This window comes from Rhinolophus ferrumequinum, chromosome 21 (assembly GCF_004115265.2).
Source record: "Rhinolophus ferrumequinum isolate MPI-CBG mRhiFer1 chromosome 21, mRhiFer1_v1.p, whole genome shotgun sequence".
Classification (NCBI taxonomy): Eukaryota; Metazoa; Chordata; class Mammalia; order Chiroptera; family Rhinolophidae; genus Rhinolophus; species Rhinolophus ferrumequinum.
In genome coordinates this window covers 52,596,199-52,614,823 of record NC_046304.1, presented here as the reverse complement: position 1 = coordinate 52,614,823, position 18,625 = coordinate 52,596,199, and the positions used below count along the sequence as shown (strand labels likewise).

The following is an 18,625-nucleotide window of genomic DNA, read 5'->3' as shown; positions in this document are numbered from 1 at the left end:
CCGCCATGTCTCTTCTTTATTTGACAGAATTCCAGGCTCCAAGAAGAGTCCTGAGGGCTCCATCTCCAGGACAGTCCCCTCCCTCTCCGGCCGCGCCAGTGTGGCTCCAGACCACATCAGGAAGAATATGAGCAATGGGACTCTTTCGTCCCCGCTGACTGGAAAGGTACTTCTTTAAAAGGATCAGTGTTTACTGGGAGACCTTCCTGCCTGGGCCTTCAGGGGACCCTGGAGCCCCCAGCTCTCTTCATGCTGGGGAACTCGGCCCAATGGTAGGAGAGTGTGGACAGCTTGTCCGATTTTGTTCCGTGTTCTTTCCTAAATTGGTCGTCAGCTGACATTAGTGGGCAGGAAGCAGGGACAGTGATGAGAAAACCTGACCCTACAAATCAAGACTGTAAGTCACAGTGTGTCCCTCTCGCAGACCAGCTACCACGCAGAAGTGCAGTGACAGAGTCACTGAGACTCTTGGCCTTGGGCATCAGGGAAAAATGTTTTTTCCCTCACATTGTAATACTGAAAATGTGAGTAGTTCATACCAGTGTTAATTTCTTGATTTTGCTCATTATACTGTGGTTATGTTAAGAGAACATTCTTATTCTTAGGAACGCACATGGATATATATATGTTGGGGTAAAAGGATATCATGTCTAAAATTCACTCACCTGGTTAGAAAAAGAAATGTGTGTGTGTGTGTGTGTGTGTGTGTGTGTATGAATGTATATATATTTATATTATAAATATATTATAAATAGATAAGTATTTATATTTATATATAAAATGTAAAATGTTAACAGTTAGGAAATACCCTCGACGTTATTTTTGTGTATTTGAAATTTACTAAAAAAGTTGAGCTCAGTTTTTCTAACAAAGTAATGAGCAATTTCCTTATTACAATCCAGTTTATAATTCAAAAATAGATTGGCCCCTCTGTTACTGCTTTTGTGACCCTTTTCCTTCCGTTGAAGATCAAATCCAAACACAGGCTCCCGGGCCCTTCACAGTCTGCAGGAGTCATTTACGCAAATCTGTATTTCCCTTCCAACATTGAGAAACAAGCTGAAGTAGGAGCATTGGAATCGGTGTAGCAGTGAAAAGTCTGACCTCAGTGCAAAGGTGACTGTCACTGTGACCTAGACCAGGGCAGTCAGAGCCTCAGGTCTGCTCAAAGGGACACCGTGGTCAGTGTCATGCCTGCAGGTGAGCACGGCCCAGAGAGGACCCTGGCCATCTGCCACAGGCCGCTTCACCTTTCGCGCACGTTTTCATTACAAAAATAACTGCAAATACACTGCAGATGCACAAGTCATTTTATTTTAAACAACATTGTTTAAGTTCCATATACTTAAATGCTCAACAAATGAAAAGATTTTAAGGTGCAATGGGACGATGTGTTCTTTTTGGAAAGAATATTAAAGAAATTACTTTAAAACATAAGAGAAAAAGAAAAAAACTGAAGAAAATAGAAGTGAGTTCTTAGTAAACCTCTGGAAGAGGGAAGACTGTAAGCTTAAAATTGAGAGAGAAAACAAGAACAAATTATAAGCTGTCTAAACTAAAATTTGAATTTTTTATGTAAACGATTACAAATAAACAAAATTTCTAAAAATATTTGCCACGAAAGTTAAGATTTGTAACATGTCAAGAACTCCTTCAAGTGACTTAAAATCACTCTGTTGCAAAAGATCTGAATGTTAAAGTGGTGAGAGCCACAAACGGTATCCAATTAGTGAATGTTTGAAAAAGAAATACTAGCTTGCCCATAGGCATCAGAGTTCATGAAAATATTCATCGCCCAGTAGTAATTCATTTCTAAAAAATTAATATGGAATAAATACTCATACAGAAAAAGATTCAGTCTTTGTTCATTCAACAGTTTTTTAAGCACACACTCTACAAGACCCTGAACGTACTGGGAAGTTGGTAATACTACACGGTCCCTATTCAGGCCTCCTGGAGCATTTGAATACAGAGTAACAGACGTAGACACACTTGTAATGAGTTCTGTGCAGGGGAAGATGGTGCAGAGTAGCTTAGTGCGGGGTTGTTAGCTTGTTAGTGTCAGTGACTACTCCAGACAATGTAGTTTAGGGAAACTGGATACAATGAGGGGTTGGTAGTCAAACCTCACAGAGGGGCTCTGAGAGCATCACTAGGGACGTGCCGGCCATAGCATAGCGTTCAGCTGAAACTGACTGGTTTCTCCTGTTCCCCCCAAAACCAGTCAGCGGAAAAGACCAGAAGGAGAAAACTCGTTCATCAATGGTTATGTTTAAGTGACGGAACTTTGGTAAATTTTTTTTCTTTGTACTTTTTTGTATTTCTCAAACCTCGATGAAAGGTGCTGCTTTCATAGTACAGACGATTATAAAGATACACGCCCACATGTACACAACTCACAACATACTGAAGTTGTTTAGAGAAGTAAGCGTGGCGTTACTGTGTGTCCATTTGCCCGGCAGAGACCCTGCCTGCTGCTAGCACATGCTTCCCCCTGTGGGAAGAGTCGCGGGTTCTGATCGGGCCCCCTGCTGTGCTCTTTTAGAGACAAGACCCTGCGACGATGATGATGAAGAAGCTGCAGACCACTGAAGAGACTGGCGTGCCCGTGTCCAGGAACGGCTCCTTGTTGGGCCTGAAGACTCAGAATGGATACGCTCCCCCAAAGCCGCCCGCAGGGTCCCCTTCCCCCAGACTGTCTAAAACACCCACCCACCTGCCAACCATTCTGGATGAGCCTGGAAAGAAAGTCAAGAAATCAGCTCCCCTACAGCACTTCTCCCCAGCTCTCAAAACTTCTCAGGGGTTCCATGGTGGCAGCGACCTGAGTGGCAGCCGGTGTGAGAGCCGCAGGCTGGGCTCCTGGGATGGCAGGGGCCCCATCCTCTCTACCTCACCCAAGCTCCCGGCTGCAGTGACTGCCAACGGGCACGGGCCCAAGGGCACCGCCGAGGGCTCCGACCTCGAGAGTTCCAGCCCAGAGCACTCCGCCAGCAGCGACCCTGCCCAGGCCCCCCACACCCCCAAGAGCGGAGCCCGCTTCTGTGATTCTCAGGGAACGACTTCTGCTGCTGCCCCCTCCAGAACGCTGCTGGGTGGGGAAGACTCCAAGGTGGTGAAGCCAAGGTCCCCCGTCCTGAGCAACACCGCCACCGAGCCTGCAAATACCATGTCTCCTCCACCAGCCAAAAAACTGGCCCTCTCTGCCAAGAAGGTAGGTGTGCGGGAGTCTTGTCGTGGGAAGCACACATCAGTAGGAGTTTGGTTTAGGGGCCTGGGGAACTGTGGGCCTCCCTCGAGCCAGAGGAGCAGGCGGTTTCAGGCCTTCCGGGCATCCCCAGGCGACAGGGGGCTTTCTCGGGGTGAAGACGGGGGTTCAGGGAACTCTGATGACCTGATGTCACTGCATGTGACTGATGGAGATGAGATAGCAGGTCTCCCTGTCAGTCTGTGGACGGATCTCCTACAGGAGCCTCCAAGGGAGGACCGGGCGGCCAGCACCTCTGTAGCTCGATGATGGAATGGTCGTGCTGAGATTTTTGTTGAAATTTCCTTCCTTTTTTCCTTTTTGTTTCTAACCAAAAACACTTCTGATTCTTCTTCTATCATCCCCCACCCTTCACTTCCCCCTTGTTTTCCTCCTGTCCCCTCATCCTGCTCTCTGGGCTCTTTTATTTATTTTTTTATTTTTTATTTTCTACATTTATTTCCCCTCTTCACTCACGGCAACCTTTTTTGGACCACCAAGTTTTTATTTATGTCAATAACTGCAGGCCAGCACCCTGCGGAGGGCAAGCGGCAGTGACCTCCGTGCACCCCCCCACTCACCATTCTCCGGCCTCACCTACCCCAGGAAAGCCGCTCACCCCGCCGTCGCCTGCACCCGGCCTGCCAGCACAACCAGGTAAGCGCGGGCCCTCCCGGCCGGCCGCGTCCCCCGTGGCTCACATGCGCTCAGCTGGCGAAGAGCTGCAGGGTGACCGCCCGCAGGACGGACAGGGGCGCAGCTGGACAGGTACAGGGCGCCGTCCCGCGCCCAGTTCTTCCTGTTAATACCTGGTCAGGGAGCTTGGGTCTCTGCAGTCCTGCTTCTTTTCCTTCTGTCTTCATGTTCCGTCTGCCTGCCACATCCATGTGGTGACTCGAATTGATCTGTCCTGTGGCCCCTCCCCCGCCCCAGGACAGGACCCCACAGTAGGAGAGAAGGGCGGACGCTCCAGACAGACAGTCCCCGAGTGGGCTCTGGGGCCTGTGAATTCAGTGAGGGGCGTCTTCTTGCCTCTCCCAAACAGTGCTCCCCAGGCTCATCTCGGAGTGGGGGCGGGCTTTGTCTCTTTCGCCCCCCAGAGCCTCCCTGGGTAGGGACAGTCCCTTGCTCTGTCCGCGTCACGCTGGCTGTTCGAGCAGGGCCGCAGGTGTGTGGGTGCTATGGGATCGCTGGCGTCCTGGTGACGCCCTCCCCGGAGGTGCGGGTCCTGCCTTCCGGCCTGGTAGACACCACTGTGCTCATCTCGCTTAGTGTGGCAAGTGGCAAAAAGCTGAGAATTACTGATGAAGGGCTGTCTGATGCGGCTGTCCGGGCCTTTGGCAGCTGGGGAGGAAGGCAGAAGGGCAGAAGGGAGATGCGGCGAGGCCATGAGGTGGTTTGGGGGGTTTGGTGTCGATCATGGCCAGGACTGTGCCCTCCCGCCCCTCCACTCGGGTGGCCCTCCCACACGGGGGGGGGCAGCGCTGTTGGACCGGGGTCCCCTCCCCCAGCGCCCCACGGCCTCCCCCTCTCAGTTACACACCACTGTACCTAGCACAGTATTTTTGCACATGGCAGGTCCTTAAACATTTAAGGGATTTTTGGGGGGTATTTTTTCTGTTTCCTTGACATACAGCCTTCTTTCAAAATCCCAGAAAACACAGAATAAGTAGTAAGATGTCATACAGTTTGTATGGCCGTCGTAACTTGTTCTGGTGTAGATAACGATAAAAGTCCTTTTTGTGTCAGTGACCCGCCAAGATAGGCGTTATTGTCAGTCCTTTACGAATGAGAAAGTCGTGGTTCGGAGTAGAGAGTTCACCTTTCCGAGGTCACGCAGTGAGCCGGACGTAGGTCCGAGAGTCTGACCCGTCTAGACATGGTTCTGGATCCCGTCCTTCACCCATCTGGCTGTAAAGTCTGTTTCCCTGAGTTTCCTGAACCCCTCATTTCAGGGGGAATCCCAGTGGGAGGTGTCTGGGCCTGCACCCGCCTCTCCTATGAGGCTGCCTCCCCGTGCCGAACACGGGAGGCTTGTGGGCGCTGAAACAGAGCTTGGTGAAGCTTTCCCCTCGTAACACACTCGCATTGCAAATCAGAAACATTAGAGTTTGCAAAAGCACTTTGAATTGCTTGCTGACAAGAAATTAAGACATACATAACCATTTTTATTAACTTTGATCTTAAGTAGATTTGAGTTTTACTGTTCGCCTGTCTTTTCTACTGTACATTGATTTGTGTATACCTGAGATTCACAGGGTGTAGCTGAAGCCGGGGGGTGAGGGCAGGTGGGAAGGAAGAGCTCTGCCTGCATCTCAGAACAGCCTGTCCTCACTGCCGGACTATCCTTACAGGGCTGTTTCACCTGCTCCCAGATCATCCAGCCATCTGAAGCCCCCCCTCGGCCCCCACCCTGCGACACTGCGCAGTAGCCCCCGGCCTCTCCAGACATCAGGCCCACAGGACTCCACCTCTGCTCCCCTGCCTCAGGTCAATGGGGGCTTCAGGGTCCCTCCATACCAGCTGCCGGAGGCCAGGGAGCCCCCCCAGAGCCTCTGTAAGAAGAGGAAAAGGAACCGCTCAGGAGAGATGCAGGGGTGGGGTTTAGAGGCAGGGGAGGCAGTGGCCCCTCCCGGGAAGAGGAGGAAGAAGAAGAGGAAGCGCCCAGAGGACTCGGACACCGCCCCGCCACAGAAAGGGCAGATGCAGAGACAGCACTGGGGCCCCGAGTGCAGGAAGCAGAGCCGGGCAGAGCTGCTGGCGGACAGGCTGGAGGAAGAGGGCGGCCAGTGCCTGATGAACGGTTGGCAAGTGGGGTGTGGGACAGACGGCCCCCACGTGAGCAACAAGAAGAGGAGGAGGAAGGGAACGGAGGGCCTGGGCAGAGGAGACTGCCTCCAGCAGAACCCACCTTGGCACAGGTGAGAGCAGGAGCAAGACACGCGTCCACTCCCAGGGGTGTCGTCTGGAGAGGCAGTGTGCTGTCTCCGGACTCGAGAACGTGAACGTGTCGTAAACGGTGTCAGTGGGCCGGCAGGTGGGCGGCACCATGCCAGACCTGGCCAGCACTGTGTGCGGGGTGGTCACTTGACCCCAGGCAGGCCAGGCTCTGCGGTCGTATGTCCCGGTGTGGGACTCCTACGGTCAGGATTGGAAAGGCAGTTGTCCTCGTCTCTTTTAATGTCCCTCATGCGTGCCTATGGCCGTGGACACCAGCACGCTTCGTGCCCCTGGTCAGGGTCAGGGCGGCTATTGTGCAGGGCTGAGGCTCGTGCCAGCCGAAGGTGGGGGGGGGCTCGCCCTCGTTTGCTCGGAGCTGATTGTTGACTCTCACTTCCCCGTAGCTGCCCTCCCTCGGATGTCCTCGAGCCAGAGGCCACTGTGGCATCTCCAGGGAAAAAGAAAAAGAGAAAAAGGAAGCAGGAGTCACAGCAGGAAGTAGCAGGACATGAGCATGTGGCAGCATGGCAGGGCGACAGGCAGAGGGGCTCTGCCAGCCCTGGGAGTGCCCTGCCCGCTGTAAATGGTCAGCGTCCTGAGGACCGCGCAGGTGTGCAGCTGGGCGGGGGCCACACTGGGGGGAAGGAAGGGAGCTGGGGGCAAGTGCGAGGCCTCACCCCCAGTGACTTAACCACCAAGGCCCTTGTCAGGCAGGGGAAAGAGCTCACTTTTACACCTGTAAAGAATTTACCATGAGTAAGTTCTGGAATTCTGCTGTAAACAAAAGGTGCGGGATCGTCTCCACGGTGTTTTTTTAAATGTACATACGTGTTTCTGTGCTTGTAGGGCTGGAACAGGCTCCTCTGCTCTCCTGGAACAGAGAGCGAGAATCCGACGTGGTCCAGGAATTGCTCAAATACTCATCTGATAAAGCTTATGGGAAGAAAGGTACTGTGTGACCCCAGTGTACCTGGGCTGGGGAGGCGTCTGAGTGGCTGCTGGGGTGCAGGAGGCGCTCAGCTTTAAAGACGGGAAGGGGATTCAACATCATCCTCTCTGACCCCCACAACCATTGCACAAAGGTCAAGAAGCTGTCTCTGCGGGTGGGTTTCATCTGTGGAAGGATCCAGAATAGCTTCTCCCTGCGTCTGTGGGCAGGGGAGAGAGCAGAACGTGCACCTCTGGGCAGGGCAGGCCAGGCGGGGAGGGAGGAGACTGAAACACTGGCCCAGCACCCGTGCGTGAGTTCTTATTGGGAACGTTAGTTTTATAATTCAGACTTGGAGAAACAACATGAGATCTTTGTTTCTCAAGTGAGAGAGCGTGGGCGTAAAGAACTAAACTTTGTGTGTTGTTTTAGCAGCGTTGACAATGCTTACTTTCAAGTGACAGAATCACAGACTGTCCTGCACTCCGGAGATCCCTCTGTCCCCCCCCCGCCCTTCTCTGCAGGTCCACCTTTACCGAAAGGTGTCATGCAGACATCTTCAATAATGAGGGTAGCTGGGACTCCGCAGAGGTGCCCACGCACTTGTGTCTGTTGTTGTAGTGTTGACGTGGGACGGCGAGGTGTCGGCCGTTAGCCAGGATGCTGTTCAGGACAGCAGGGTGGCCCGCACAGCCACCGTGATCGACGACTGGGACGAAGAGGTTGATTGCGGGAAGGTACGGTGTGTGACCGTCACGCGTGCCAGGCCCGTGGGGCAGCTTGGCCGAGGGCCGGGCCCGGGGGCACCTGACCTCGCGGGGCCGTGTGAAGTGGCCGGCAGTGTTGTAAAGTGGTCGAGGGCCAGACTGGAGCCAGAGGCCCAGGTCCAACGCTGCGTGGCCGCTCTGAATGTTGTGTGGCCGTGGGCAAGGCGTCGGTCCCCAGCTGCTTCTGTTCCTTCAGCAGTGAAGTGGGGGGCCTCCCACAGGCCACGAGAGGAGTAAACCTGTGGGTTACGTAGCTCAGGTAGAGTCGTGCCCACACATAGGAGCCAGCGGGGCCAGGGGAGAGCCCTTTGTGGGAATTGTGACACCTGTGATTCTTGATACAGGAAAAGAAAATTAGAAAATTCAAGAGAGAGAAGAAAAGAAACTTCAACGCCTTCCAGAAGCTTCAGAGTAGACGGAACTTTTGGTCTGTGACTCATCCAGCCAAGGCCACCAGCCTCAGCTACCGCCGCTGAGTCGCTGCTGACAAGCTAGGTCAGTGGGGTTGAGCGTGTGTTTGTGAGTGTGCGTATAATGCGTGTGAGTGTGTGGTGTATGCGTCTTCTGTGTAGTGTGTGTTGTGTGAATGTCACGTGTGAGTCTGTGTGTGTCGTGTGTGGTGTGAGTGCCGTGTGTGTGATGTGTGGGTGTGTCGTGTGTGAGTGTCATGTGAGTGATGTGTGTTGTGTGTGTGTATCATGTGTATAGTGAGTGGTGTGTAGTGTGTGTCGTGTAGTGTGAGTTCTGTGTGTCTGAGTGTGATGTGTCGTGTACAGTGTGTGTGTGGTGTGTGTGTCGTGTACAGTGTGAGTTGTGGTGAGTGTGGTATGTGTCATGTGTGGTGAGTGTGGTATGTGTCGTGTGTGTGGTGTGTGTGTCGTGTTGAGTGCGGTGTGTGTCGTGTACAGTGAGTGCTGTGTGATGTGTGCGCAGGCGCTGTGGAGCGTGCACACACTGGTCACTTTCAGGGGAGGACCGTGCTGCGTCTCCAGGCTCCATATAGTGTCCTGTGTCACTGTGTGTTGGCCGCGCACGGGAGGGGTGGTGCTGGGACTCTCAGGGTCTCAGTTCTCTGTCGGGGTCGCTGTTGTTTGCCCCGCAGACTCCCGGAGACGGGGCGTCCCTCCCTGGGAACTGTCCGCCTGGACTGAAGAGCAGCCTTGTGGACCCCACTGGCTCTGTCACCCATGGGTTCCGCACGGTGAGCCACCGTGGGAGGACCGCACAGAGGCTCTGGCTTCCGTGCATCAGGACCTCTGGTGACACGACACAACGGTGACAGACCACACGGTGACGTGTGGAGCAGGTGGCAGGCAGCACAGCGGCTGGGACCTGACAGCGGCGTCCTGACCGGGGCCGTGGGAGAGAGCAGGAGAGAGTGGTGGCCACCCCTGTCACCGAGGGTCCCTGAGAGCCCCTACGATGAGCATGTGTGGTGAGCCGTCCGCCACCTGTTCCTGGTGGCTGGCGCTGCCTCTCGCCCTGTGCCCTGCCCCTCCTTGTCCCCTCAGGGTGGGGCTCTGTCTGTATGCCTTACCTGTCCTCCCTCAGGAAGTAAGAGCCAAGGCCGGCCCCACACTGCCACCTCTCCCTTTCCTGGAGTCGGGGGCGGCCCTGCCAGTACATCTCTTCCTTGCGAGAAACAGCCATCTCTGGAGAGCAGGTGGCTATTTTGGGGCGGGGTGGGGGCTTGAACTCTGTGCCGACTCTCTGCTCTTCAGGCTACGGTTCATTCTGAAGGGCTTTCCCGAACCTCCCCCTGCAGCTGCAGTAACCGTGGGTCTTTATGGAGGTGGTGGTCGTGGGGTAGAATCCTCCTTTTATTTTACTACGTAACATAAACCATTTAGTTTTGACCAGGCCTGTGGCTTCCATCAGCAATATGTTTCCTTTCCCTAATATGCAAATACTGGCTTTCTTTGCTCAATTTTGTGAGTGCTTTTGAATTTAGATGATTGTATAACTCGAGATCATTTTTTAATCTTGCTCAAGCTGTGCCTGCAAACTTATAATTTAATAATTACGGGAAATCCTCAGTGAAGGGTGGTATTTTTCCGCAAAACAGACGAACGACCCGTAGAAGCTACAGAAGTAAATCTGAAAATCATTCCTCAGTGTATGCGTCTGCTTCCTTTCCTCCGGGAAACGTCATGCGTAGACCGGTTCACAGAGTGGTTCTTGGCCCGAGGGTGCCGAGGCCTCCTGGTTCCCTGCCCACCCCACCCCTCCGTGCTTCTCCTCCTCACTTGGCTTTGCCGATACCTCTGGGGTCTCCATGATCCGAGTGCTGTTGAAGAAAGTGTTACGTTTCCTGTACAGGGAGAGAGGTGTTCGTTTTTTCTTGTGGGTGGTTCTTTCTGATACTTATTATTTTCTATTTTAAAAAGGTGGGACGAATACTGCCTGTGGCTTGCCCTCAGGCTGCTTCTGATCGCAGCAGAAAGTGGACGGGACGGGGTTCTGTGCATGGTGGTCTGGGGGGCCTTTTGCCCTTTTTTCAGAGACCTGGTTTCTGCATGCCACCCGTACCTGTTCAGAGATGCGGGGCCCACCCCAGTGCTCTGTGGCTCTGTCCTTTGTCGTCTCTGCAGGGGAGCCGTGTGCCTTCAGGGGCAGGGTTTTCCCCTCTTGCAGGGAGGTGTGGACATTCATCCCTGTGCTGGCTATTTCCCTGGCCATGTTTTTCTGTAATGTTCCCTGGTTGACAAAGAAATTCTGTTGTCTGCTAGCACAGAATTGATCTCCTTTCTTTCTCTCCCTCCTCTCCTCCTTCCTTCTTCACTGTGTAATTTTAAAACCTTTTCCCCAGGAAAACACATTTGTTTTCCCTAAGGCAGTGCTGAGCTTATCACTGTTAGGTGGGCGGAGTCCTCCCCTCCTACAAAATCATCAGCCAAACTAGGAAGGGAAAAGATGGGCCCAGAAAATTAGTCCAAATTCTAGTGACGTGTACATATATAAATATATATAAATAACTAGAGCTTTTATAATAGCGGTCACTTGGTTGACTTAGAATCTGGGTTAATTTAACTTCGTGTTTAGCGTGGAGTGGTAGGGGAGCAGGGGTCTGTCGGAGGGGCTGCCTCTCCGGGTGTCCCGTGCCCTCTCCCTCACCTGCCTCTCCAGGTGGTGGCAGCCCGCTGTCACCTGTGTGTGGAGGTCTGTGCCCCCATGCTCTGCACCTTCGCTCCAGAGCCGAGGAGCCCCAGATGTTGCCAGGATCTTGGTGCAATAAAATAACGACTTTTTGTGAGTCCTGCCTGTGTCTTTGTTTCTTTTCCTTTGATATTTAAAAAGGTATATTCCAACTCCCACTTTGTTTTCCCACTGTCATCCTGTGACTTCCAGGTGACCTGTCAGTGAGTGGGGAGTGAGCGTCTTCAGCAGGCCTCCCTAAGAAGGGAATAAAGAGACTTGTTCAAGTGTACTAACAGATACATTTACTGAACTTGAAGAATTCAGGACTCCTCGGAAGGGGCCCGCTAAGGCTTGTGGGTGATTTTCAGTGAGCACGATGTTGAGGAAACGTGATCATTCCACGGAGGTTTGTTGTCTGAATTTTCTTTCGCTGAAAAATGAGATTTCTGTGGGGAAAGGTGAGGGAGCAATAACAGGTTTTAGGAAACTGCGCGTTTTCCTCATGGTTGGCGAGAGGGACACAAGCCTTCGGTTTGATGGACGCCTGTCATCCCGCCTGGCCGGCCGGACGGCCAGCTGCTTCAGCCGCAGGGTGGAGGGCGTGGTGAGCAAGACTTGCTCTTTGTGCGGACTGGAATTCACTGTCCTTACAGGAATGTAACTTGGGGTCACATGGAGATTGCTGGGCTTGTCAGGTTGGGCCGTCTTTGTTGAGCAGAAGGGTCAGGGTCTGGCTGAGACCGTGTGTCCAGGAAGTTCTGGGGAGGCCAGGAGAGGCAGCAGGTCCCTGCAGATACCCGTGACCAGGAGGATCCATTTGGCAAGAGCAGCACCTGTAAGTGGGTGACACACTAAAGCCGTTCTGGGTGGAGGTGGGTTCCAGGCGGTGGGTTCTGCACTAAATACCACGGGGCCGTGGTTACCTGAGTCCCAGGGCCCCTTACCTCTTCCTTCCCATCAAAGTGACTCCCCAGATCTCCCCACCCAACCGTGCCCCTAAAACACAGGGACTCGCTCTGTCCTGATCACCGTGAGGCTTTGGTCAAACGCCACAAAAAGGACAACAAAGTAAGAACCAGTGAGGTGAGGCAGCACTGGACCCAAACCGAAGGGGGTACACAGCAGGGTGGGAGAGAGTTGGGGTTACTGCAGGTCAGAGGCCTGTCTGCCCAGCCACGCTCATGTCCAAAGCCTCCAAATCAGTCTGGGCAGTGGCTGGGGTGCGGCTCAGACCGGGGGGTCAGGGTTGCGGTATAGCTCGGCACGGCGGTCATCCAGGCACGACCAGAGCTGCTTCACTGTTTCCAAACTCGTGGTACTGGGTGCAGGTCAAGACGAACAAGGCCAAATTTCTCACAGGTGGCCGGTGGTCTCATGGGCAGGACTGAGCTCCAAGTAGGAACCTCAAGGAGGTGTGGCCTTGGGGGTGAGGTGGTGCCGCGGACAGACTTGGGAGCGAGCCTCCGCCTGCCCGGCTCCCTTGAGTAACGCTGTCAGTCGCCAGAGTGAAAGCACACGGTATGATTTGGTTGGTAATTTGGCACGAATGTCATGCCAGCCTCTGTATGTCTTGAGAGTTACGGCGAGCTCCTGCATTGTTTTCTGCAAAGGTATTACAAGGTCTGCTTTGCTTTTGGACACCCAAGGCTGATGGCAGCGGGCGTGAAGGCCTGGGGGTGGGGATGGGGTGGAGAAACGCTGTGAGGATGACCAGCCCAACAGGCCGGCCAAGAAGTGTCCAAGGCTGGAGCTCGGACATTGGCAGTAACAGGACAGTAGAGTCACTTGGCTATTTGGAGCTAGGATGAAGAGAAAACAGATAAGATGGGAAGGTCAGGGTGCCGTAAGATGACCTCTGGCTCAGGCAGTAGAGTGGTCAGCCCAGGTAGTAGCAGAGAGGCAGGTGCCTGGCCCTTGGTGTCAAGCAGGTCTCTAGGTGGGTGACAGATTCTGTGGCAGTAATGCAGTCACGCCTGCGCTGTTTTGCATGTTATCAGAACAGGGAACCGAGGGAAAATTGCAGGTGTGAGAAACAGATGGACCGTGACCTTTGAGTTTCCTATTAAGAAAAGGTCCAGGTGTTTGAACACCCAGAGAGCCAACTGGGCATCTCTTTAGAAGCTCTGGACCCGATGTCAGGATGATTGCCGCCGAGAGCGTGACCAGCCCAGTAAAGCGCTGGGTGGTGAGGTAGAGCAAAAATCTCTGCCGAGTCCTGGTAGCGCGACAGCCTTGGTGTAGACAGAACGTGGGTAAAACTGGGCAGGCGGCGGTCATCCTTGGGTGGCTGTGAGGAGAGCACGTGATGCCGACACTCCTCGGGACCTCGTCCTTTATCCCACACGCAGGCCTGCAGGAGCCAGACCCTGCTGGCTGTCCGGCCTGCCCCTTCCTCCCACTTGTGCGTCAGGAGCCGCGGGTGCCTGCAGGTTGCCCGTCTTCCTTAGGCTCTGCTTGCCCTTTGAGATTCCGTCCTGGTCCTCAGGCAGCGCCGTCCCCATCGCGTCAGTGGTTGTTCCAAACATTCTCGTCCTCCTGCAGCCAGTGTACCCATCACTCTTGGCAAATGATTTCTAATCCCACTACAAGAATCCCCCTCCCCCTCCAAAATAAAACAACAAAACACGTGAAAAAGAAACCTGGAACCAGCTTCTCTCCTTCCCCATCTGTTCTTCCATCTTTTAAAAGTTATTTAAACCTAACACGACAAAGTCAGAACCGCAGGGGCGAGGCTTACGCCGGTGAAGCCTTCCCCAGTGATTCTCCTGGGCAGCTGCGTTACCACAGAGGTGGAAGGGCCCCATTCCCCCGACGTGCTGCGTCAGCCCCGCTGGGGTGGGGCCTGAGAAGGTGCTTTTTTTTTTTTAAGGAGGGCACAGCTCCCAGTAGCCCATGCGGGGATCAAACCAGCAACCTTGGTGCTACCAGCACCACGCTCTCACCAACAGAGCTACCCGGCCACCCCTAGAAGGTGCCTTTCTGACACGTTTCCAGGGCGTGGAGATGCTGCTGCTGGCAGCGACCACACTCGGGGGCCCGTGTTCTGATCTGATGGTTCTCATGGGGGGCTCGGGGGGGGGTGGGAGTTTGGGAAGGAAGTCAGAGGTTGTTACCCTCAGCCCTGGGTGGGCCCCCCCACTGTGGACCTGGATGAGGTCCCCTTGTAGGGCTGGCACCCCTGCTCTTGGCCACCCCCTCCACCTCTTGGGGGACCGTGCTGCAGTAATTGTCCTGCGTGCCTCCTGTGTCACTCTGGCCCCTTCCTTTGCTCACAAAGCTGGTCAGGTGCCTGCTGTCCTGAAAAGGCCGCCTGGTTCCTGTGTCCCCTCCGGGCCCCTCTCCCTCGTTCAGCTTCAGTGCGCTCCCTCTGCTTCATCCTCCAGAGTTCTTAGTCGGCCGTCCGCGCTCGTCACTCCCCTCGGTGGCCCATCCCCAGCTAGATGGGCATTGGCCGCGATTTCCTGTCAGGATTTGACACTGGTCACCCCCCTCCCTTAAATATTAAATATTAAATATTAAATCCGTGGCCTCTGGTAAACACTGGATGTGTAGGTATAGCCAGAATCAATCAACTCCAATCAATACATCCCGCTGAATGTCTTTCCTGGATCTCCTCCTGGCAAATTCACAGCTGGGTCCAAATCCATTGTTTTCTCTACGCGCCTCTCGCCTGCGTCCTGCTCCTCCTGTGTCCCTGCCCTGGCCGGGCCCCACCATCTACCTTGTTGCCAAAGCCAGAAACATGGCTGCCACCCTCCGCAGCGTCCTCTAGTTGCCCCCACTGATGGGAGTCTCCTCTTTCTACCTGGCTGTCTTGAAATTCCTTCTCCCTTTCCTGCCCCCACCACCTGGCTCTCGGTTTGAGTCACCACCCTTTTTCTTCTGGACTCAAGTCTTCCAACCAGTTCTGCAACCAGCTCCACTTTCCTGGCTGGCCCCCAGGACAGCCTTTCAAGACAAGAAGCCCTAATCAAATCATTCCCCGATGTAAGACCCCTGCCCCACCAGTCAGATAATATGCCGTCTGCTGCATTTTGTGAGATAGACCCTCCTGCCCCTCTAATCTCCACTGTCCGCTGAAGGCCTCGGGCAGCCACCCAGTAATACGTTCTTCCTTGGGAAACAGTGTAGGACTCCAGGAAAAGGACCTCTGTCTGCGAGGGGCCCGGGTGAGCTCACGCAGTGGCTTCCTCAAGGAAAAGCTGCTGCCTACTCTTCCTGCTTGAAAAGGATTCAGGCGGAGTCACGTGGGAGTCAGGCTGGGGTCATGACTTCCGGTAGAAGGACCAGACTGGGGGACAAGGCCTGTGTTCTAGTAAGGGTCTGCCGTGGCTTCTTACCATCGCCGAGCCAGGTGTTAACACACAGAACCCAAGGACGAGGCAGGTACATGCGGTGAAGGGTGTGGAGGAAATGCATGTGTGTTTCCTTAAACTAAAGGCTTTTTCAGTTGGGATTGTTAAAAGGTATCGTTATGTGGTTTTCGGCTCTTACAGTATTAGGAACGATCTGTGCTTCATGTACTTTTTGTCTCCCTTTACATGTATTATTCACTCTGCTGTTCTCGGTCTTACGTGGCCACAGGTAGACACCTCCCATGACGTGGCCACAGGTAGACAGCTCCCATTGGCAGAGACCAGCGGTCATTGTCCCCAGCAGGGCCCAGCACTCCCAGGCACTCAGGAAATCTTTCTTGAATGAGTGAACTGGAAACGCTGTTTAAGGAAGTGTAGTGTGTGACCATGCATTTGGATGCCATCCGCGTCACCTACTGGCTCGGAAATTCTTACACCCGTTCCCCCTGAGCCAGAGCCTCCCCCCCCCCCCGCCCCGCTACCCACCCCCCTGCCCCCGCTTTGTTGTTTTTTTTCACAAGTGAAAACGTTTTGGCAAAGTCTGGCAGGAACTAGAGCATTCGCTCCTCTATCTGAAGTGAAAGCCTAACTGTGTGGCACGTGGCCAGCTGTCTTTTGGGTGGCATGGGAACACTTGGTGACAGCTGGATACAATCAAGTTCCATTACAAACAGATTTTAAGTGCCACTCACATAAAGAAGAAATTGCAAGCTTTAGCAAAATAAAATCTGGGGGCTTTCAAAGCAAGACAATGCCCCAATCGCAGGCTGTGTTAGCGATTTGGTTTGTGGGCTCACTCCCCCAAGCACCCTTTCTTCCCCAGTGTACCACCTGCCCCCCAGAGTGCAGACTGCAGGCTGGTGCGGCAGACAAGGGCGCTCCCCAGCTGTCGTCTGAATTGAATGCCTTCCACCCACCCCACTACAAGAGCGGCTGCCCTGCCTTGGTCACCCTGTCACCTGGGTCTCAGGTCACGCTAAGGGCTCACATAGGGGTTGAGCAGGTGCCGTCCCAGCTGGCAGGCCCAGCTAAGCCACTCTTCTTCTCACCCGGAGGGATTGCTCAGCCCTCGCTGCCCCGCCCACCCCCACCTCTGGCCTTGGCAGAGCTTTGAGCAGCGGCTCCAGAGGGGGGCTTACAATTCTGTCGAGGGGGGTGGGGCTCAGGATGTCATGGTTTCCTGTGGTTCTGTTGGCCTCAGCAGCCCGTGGACCTGAGCTTCTCCGGCTTTTGCCCTTGGCCCTTCTTTCCTCCCCCTGTTCCTTCAGCACGTGCGGGAGTGGGGTGCTCATACAGAGTGAAGACAGTGTCCCCTTTCTCACGAGACCCTCCAGCTTGCACCTCCTTCCTGGCACCCCTGCTGCCTCACTTATCCTCACGGGAGAAAAGAAAGGCGAGGAGGTAGAATCATTTGTTTGAGAACAAGGAACCAGATACAACAGGGCAGGAGGGAGGATAGAAAGGTAACAAAACGCCTTTGCCAAGTATCTAAGCACCCTCTAAAACTTTTATTTTAAACGTGAATTTAAAATAGGCAATCCGTGCATATGGTATATAATTTAAAAGCTATGCATGTCCCAGGGCTGCTATAACAAAGTCCCACAAACTGGGGGGCGCTTAAAACAACAGAAATGGATTCCCTCACAGGTCTGGAGGCCAAGGGTCTGAAACGAAGCTGTGAGCAGGGCCATGCTCCCTCTGCTGGCTCTAGAGGAGTTCTTCTTGGCCTCTTCCAGCTTCTGGGGTCCCTTGGCTTCTGGCCACATCACTCTGATCTCTGCCTCCATCTTGACATGACCTTCTCTGTGTGTCTCTGTGTCCTGATCTCTTCTTATGGGGATACCAGTCAGAGAAGTAGGGCCACCTCAATGACCTCAACTTGATTATATCTGCCAAGACCCTATTTCAAATAAGGTCACAATTCACGGGTACTGGTGGTTAGGGCTTCAATATATCTTTTCGGGGGACACAGCTCAACCCCTAACAGCATGGAAGGGTGTGCAATGAAGAGTCTCTCTCTCCTCTTTCCATGGCAACCGGCTCTCCTCCTGGAGGCAGGGTGGCCACCGGTCCCTTCTGTACCCTGCTAGTGAAGTCCATGCTTGTCCACCTGCATGGAAGCCACTGGCGGGCAAGGCTTTCCGGTCACTGTCTTCACTGATGTGTCCCCAGTACCTGGGGACAGTGCCTGGCACACCACAGGCCCCAAAACAAATATTTGTTGAATGGCTGTATATACAAGTATAAATGTATTGACGTAAGAGCGCCCGAACCTGTTGAGAATTTTATGAGTTTATTTGAGCCAAACTGACTCCATATGCCGGGAGCAAGATCTCAAATGCTCTGGAAAATAACAATTCTGCAGCTTCTTTTATACGTTTGAAATTAAGGAGGGGACGTAAGGAAGATGACATGGAGATGGGAGAAAGCGCGGTGGGGACTGGATTACAGGAGAGTTAAGATTATGTCCTCCTTTGGGGTTAATACCCTCTTCGAGGGACATTACTCCTGGCATTTCAAAAGATGCCCAAGAATAGTGGACAGGGCTGGCTTAAAACCTTTCACCAAAAAAATTACAGGCCTGGGGTGTGACTCCCCACCATGACCTGCCCAGTGAGGAATTTATGGTCAGATCACCCTGTGAGGTTACTTTCCTCAGAACCCCTTTTTTCTGCCCACAAATGTGTATCACATATACGTGAATTTGTATTACAATTGGAAATATACACCACCGTGGTGTCCTTGCTTTTTTCACTTCACGTGGCTTGGGAACCTTCTCATGTTGGTAGATTCTGAAATTAGCCTGTGCGTGTTCCCTTGTAGGAAAGTGTAATCCGGTAACTTGGCCCCTGTTGAATAGTGAGATTGTTTTGAAACACCACTGTATAAGCACAGGAAAACAATATACTTTGGGTTACCTCTGCTTAAAAGACATCCTTCGTAATTCGGATGTTTGAGATTATGATGTAAAGCAGGGTGGCAGAAGGGAGGCACCAACATAACAAAAAACTTGCTAGGGGTATCAACCACTAAGGTCGACAGACCACAGACAGGGAGGCCTGCAGGGAGCCCTGACCCATTTTCAAGGTTCTCTGAGGAGCAGTGAGGCTGCTGGGAGGCAGGGGGCTGAAAGGGTCCTCGCCACTGCGCCTGCGGTGCTTCCCGCTCCGGCCTTCCTCGCTGAGGTCTCCTTACACTCCAGGGGCTGAGGACACAAGTTGCTGGGACGCTCCCAGGGCTCCGTGAGCCT

The 18,625-nt window shown here is 53.5% G+C and overlaps 1 protein-coding gene across 2 annotated transcripts in view; it reads left to right on the top strand.

Moving 5' to 3' along the window:
* The window catches only part of USP36 (ubiquitin specific peptidase 36), a 34,121-nt gene extending 24,130 nt beyond the window's left edge, over positions 1–9,991 (top strand). For both annotated transcript variants that reach the window (XM_033090922.1, XM_033090923.1), the window contains exons 13-21: positions 28–166; positions 2,546–3,214; positions 3,774–3,904; positions 5,602–6,168; positions 6,592–6,797; positions 7,034–7,135; positions 7,737–7,852; positions 8,227–8,377; positions 8,985–9,991. In XM_033090922.1, the coding sequence (XP_032946813.1) occupies positions 28–166; positions 2,546–3,214; positions 3,774–3,904; positions 5,602–6,168; positions 6,592–6,797; positions 7,034–7,135; positions 7,737–7,852; positions 8,227–8,358 (2,062 nt within the window). In that variant the 3' untranslated portion in view covers positions 8,359–8,377; positions 8,985–9,991. The remainder of the gene's footprint in view (positions 1–27; positions 167–2,545; positions 3,215–3,773; positions 3,905–5,601; positions 6,169–6,591; positions 6,798–7,033; positions 7,136–7,736; positions 7,853–8,226; positions 8,378–8,984) is intronic.
* The last annotated feature ends 8,634 nt before the right edge of the window (positions 9,992–18,625 follow it).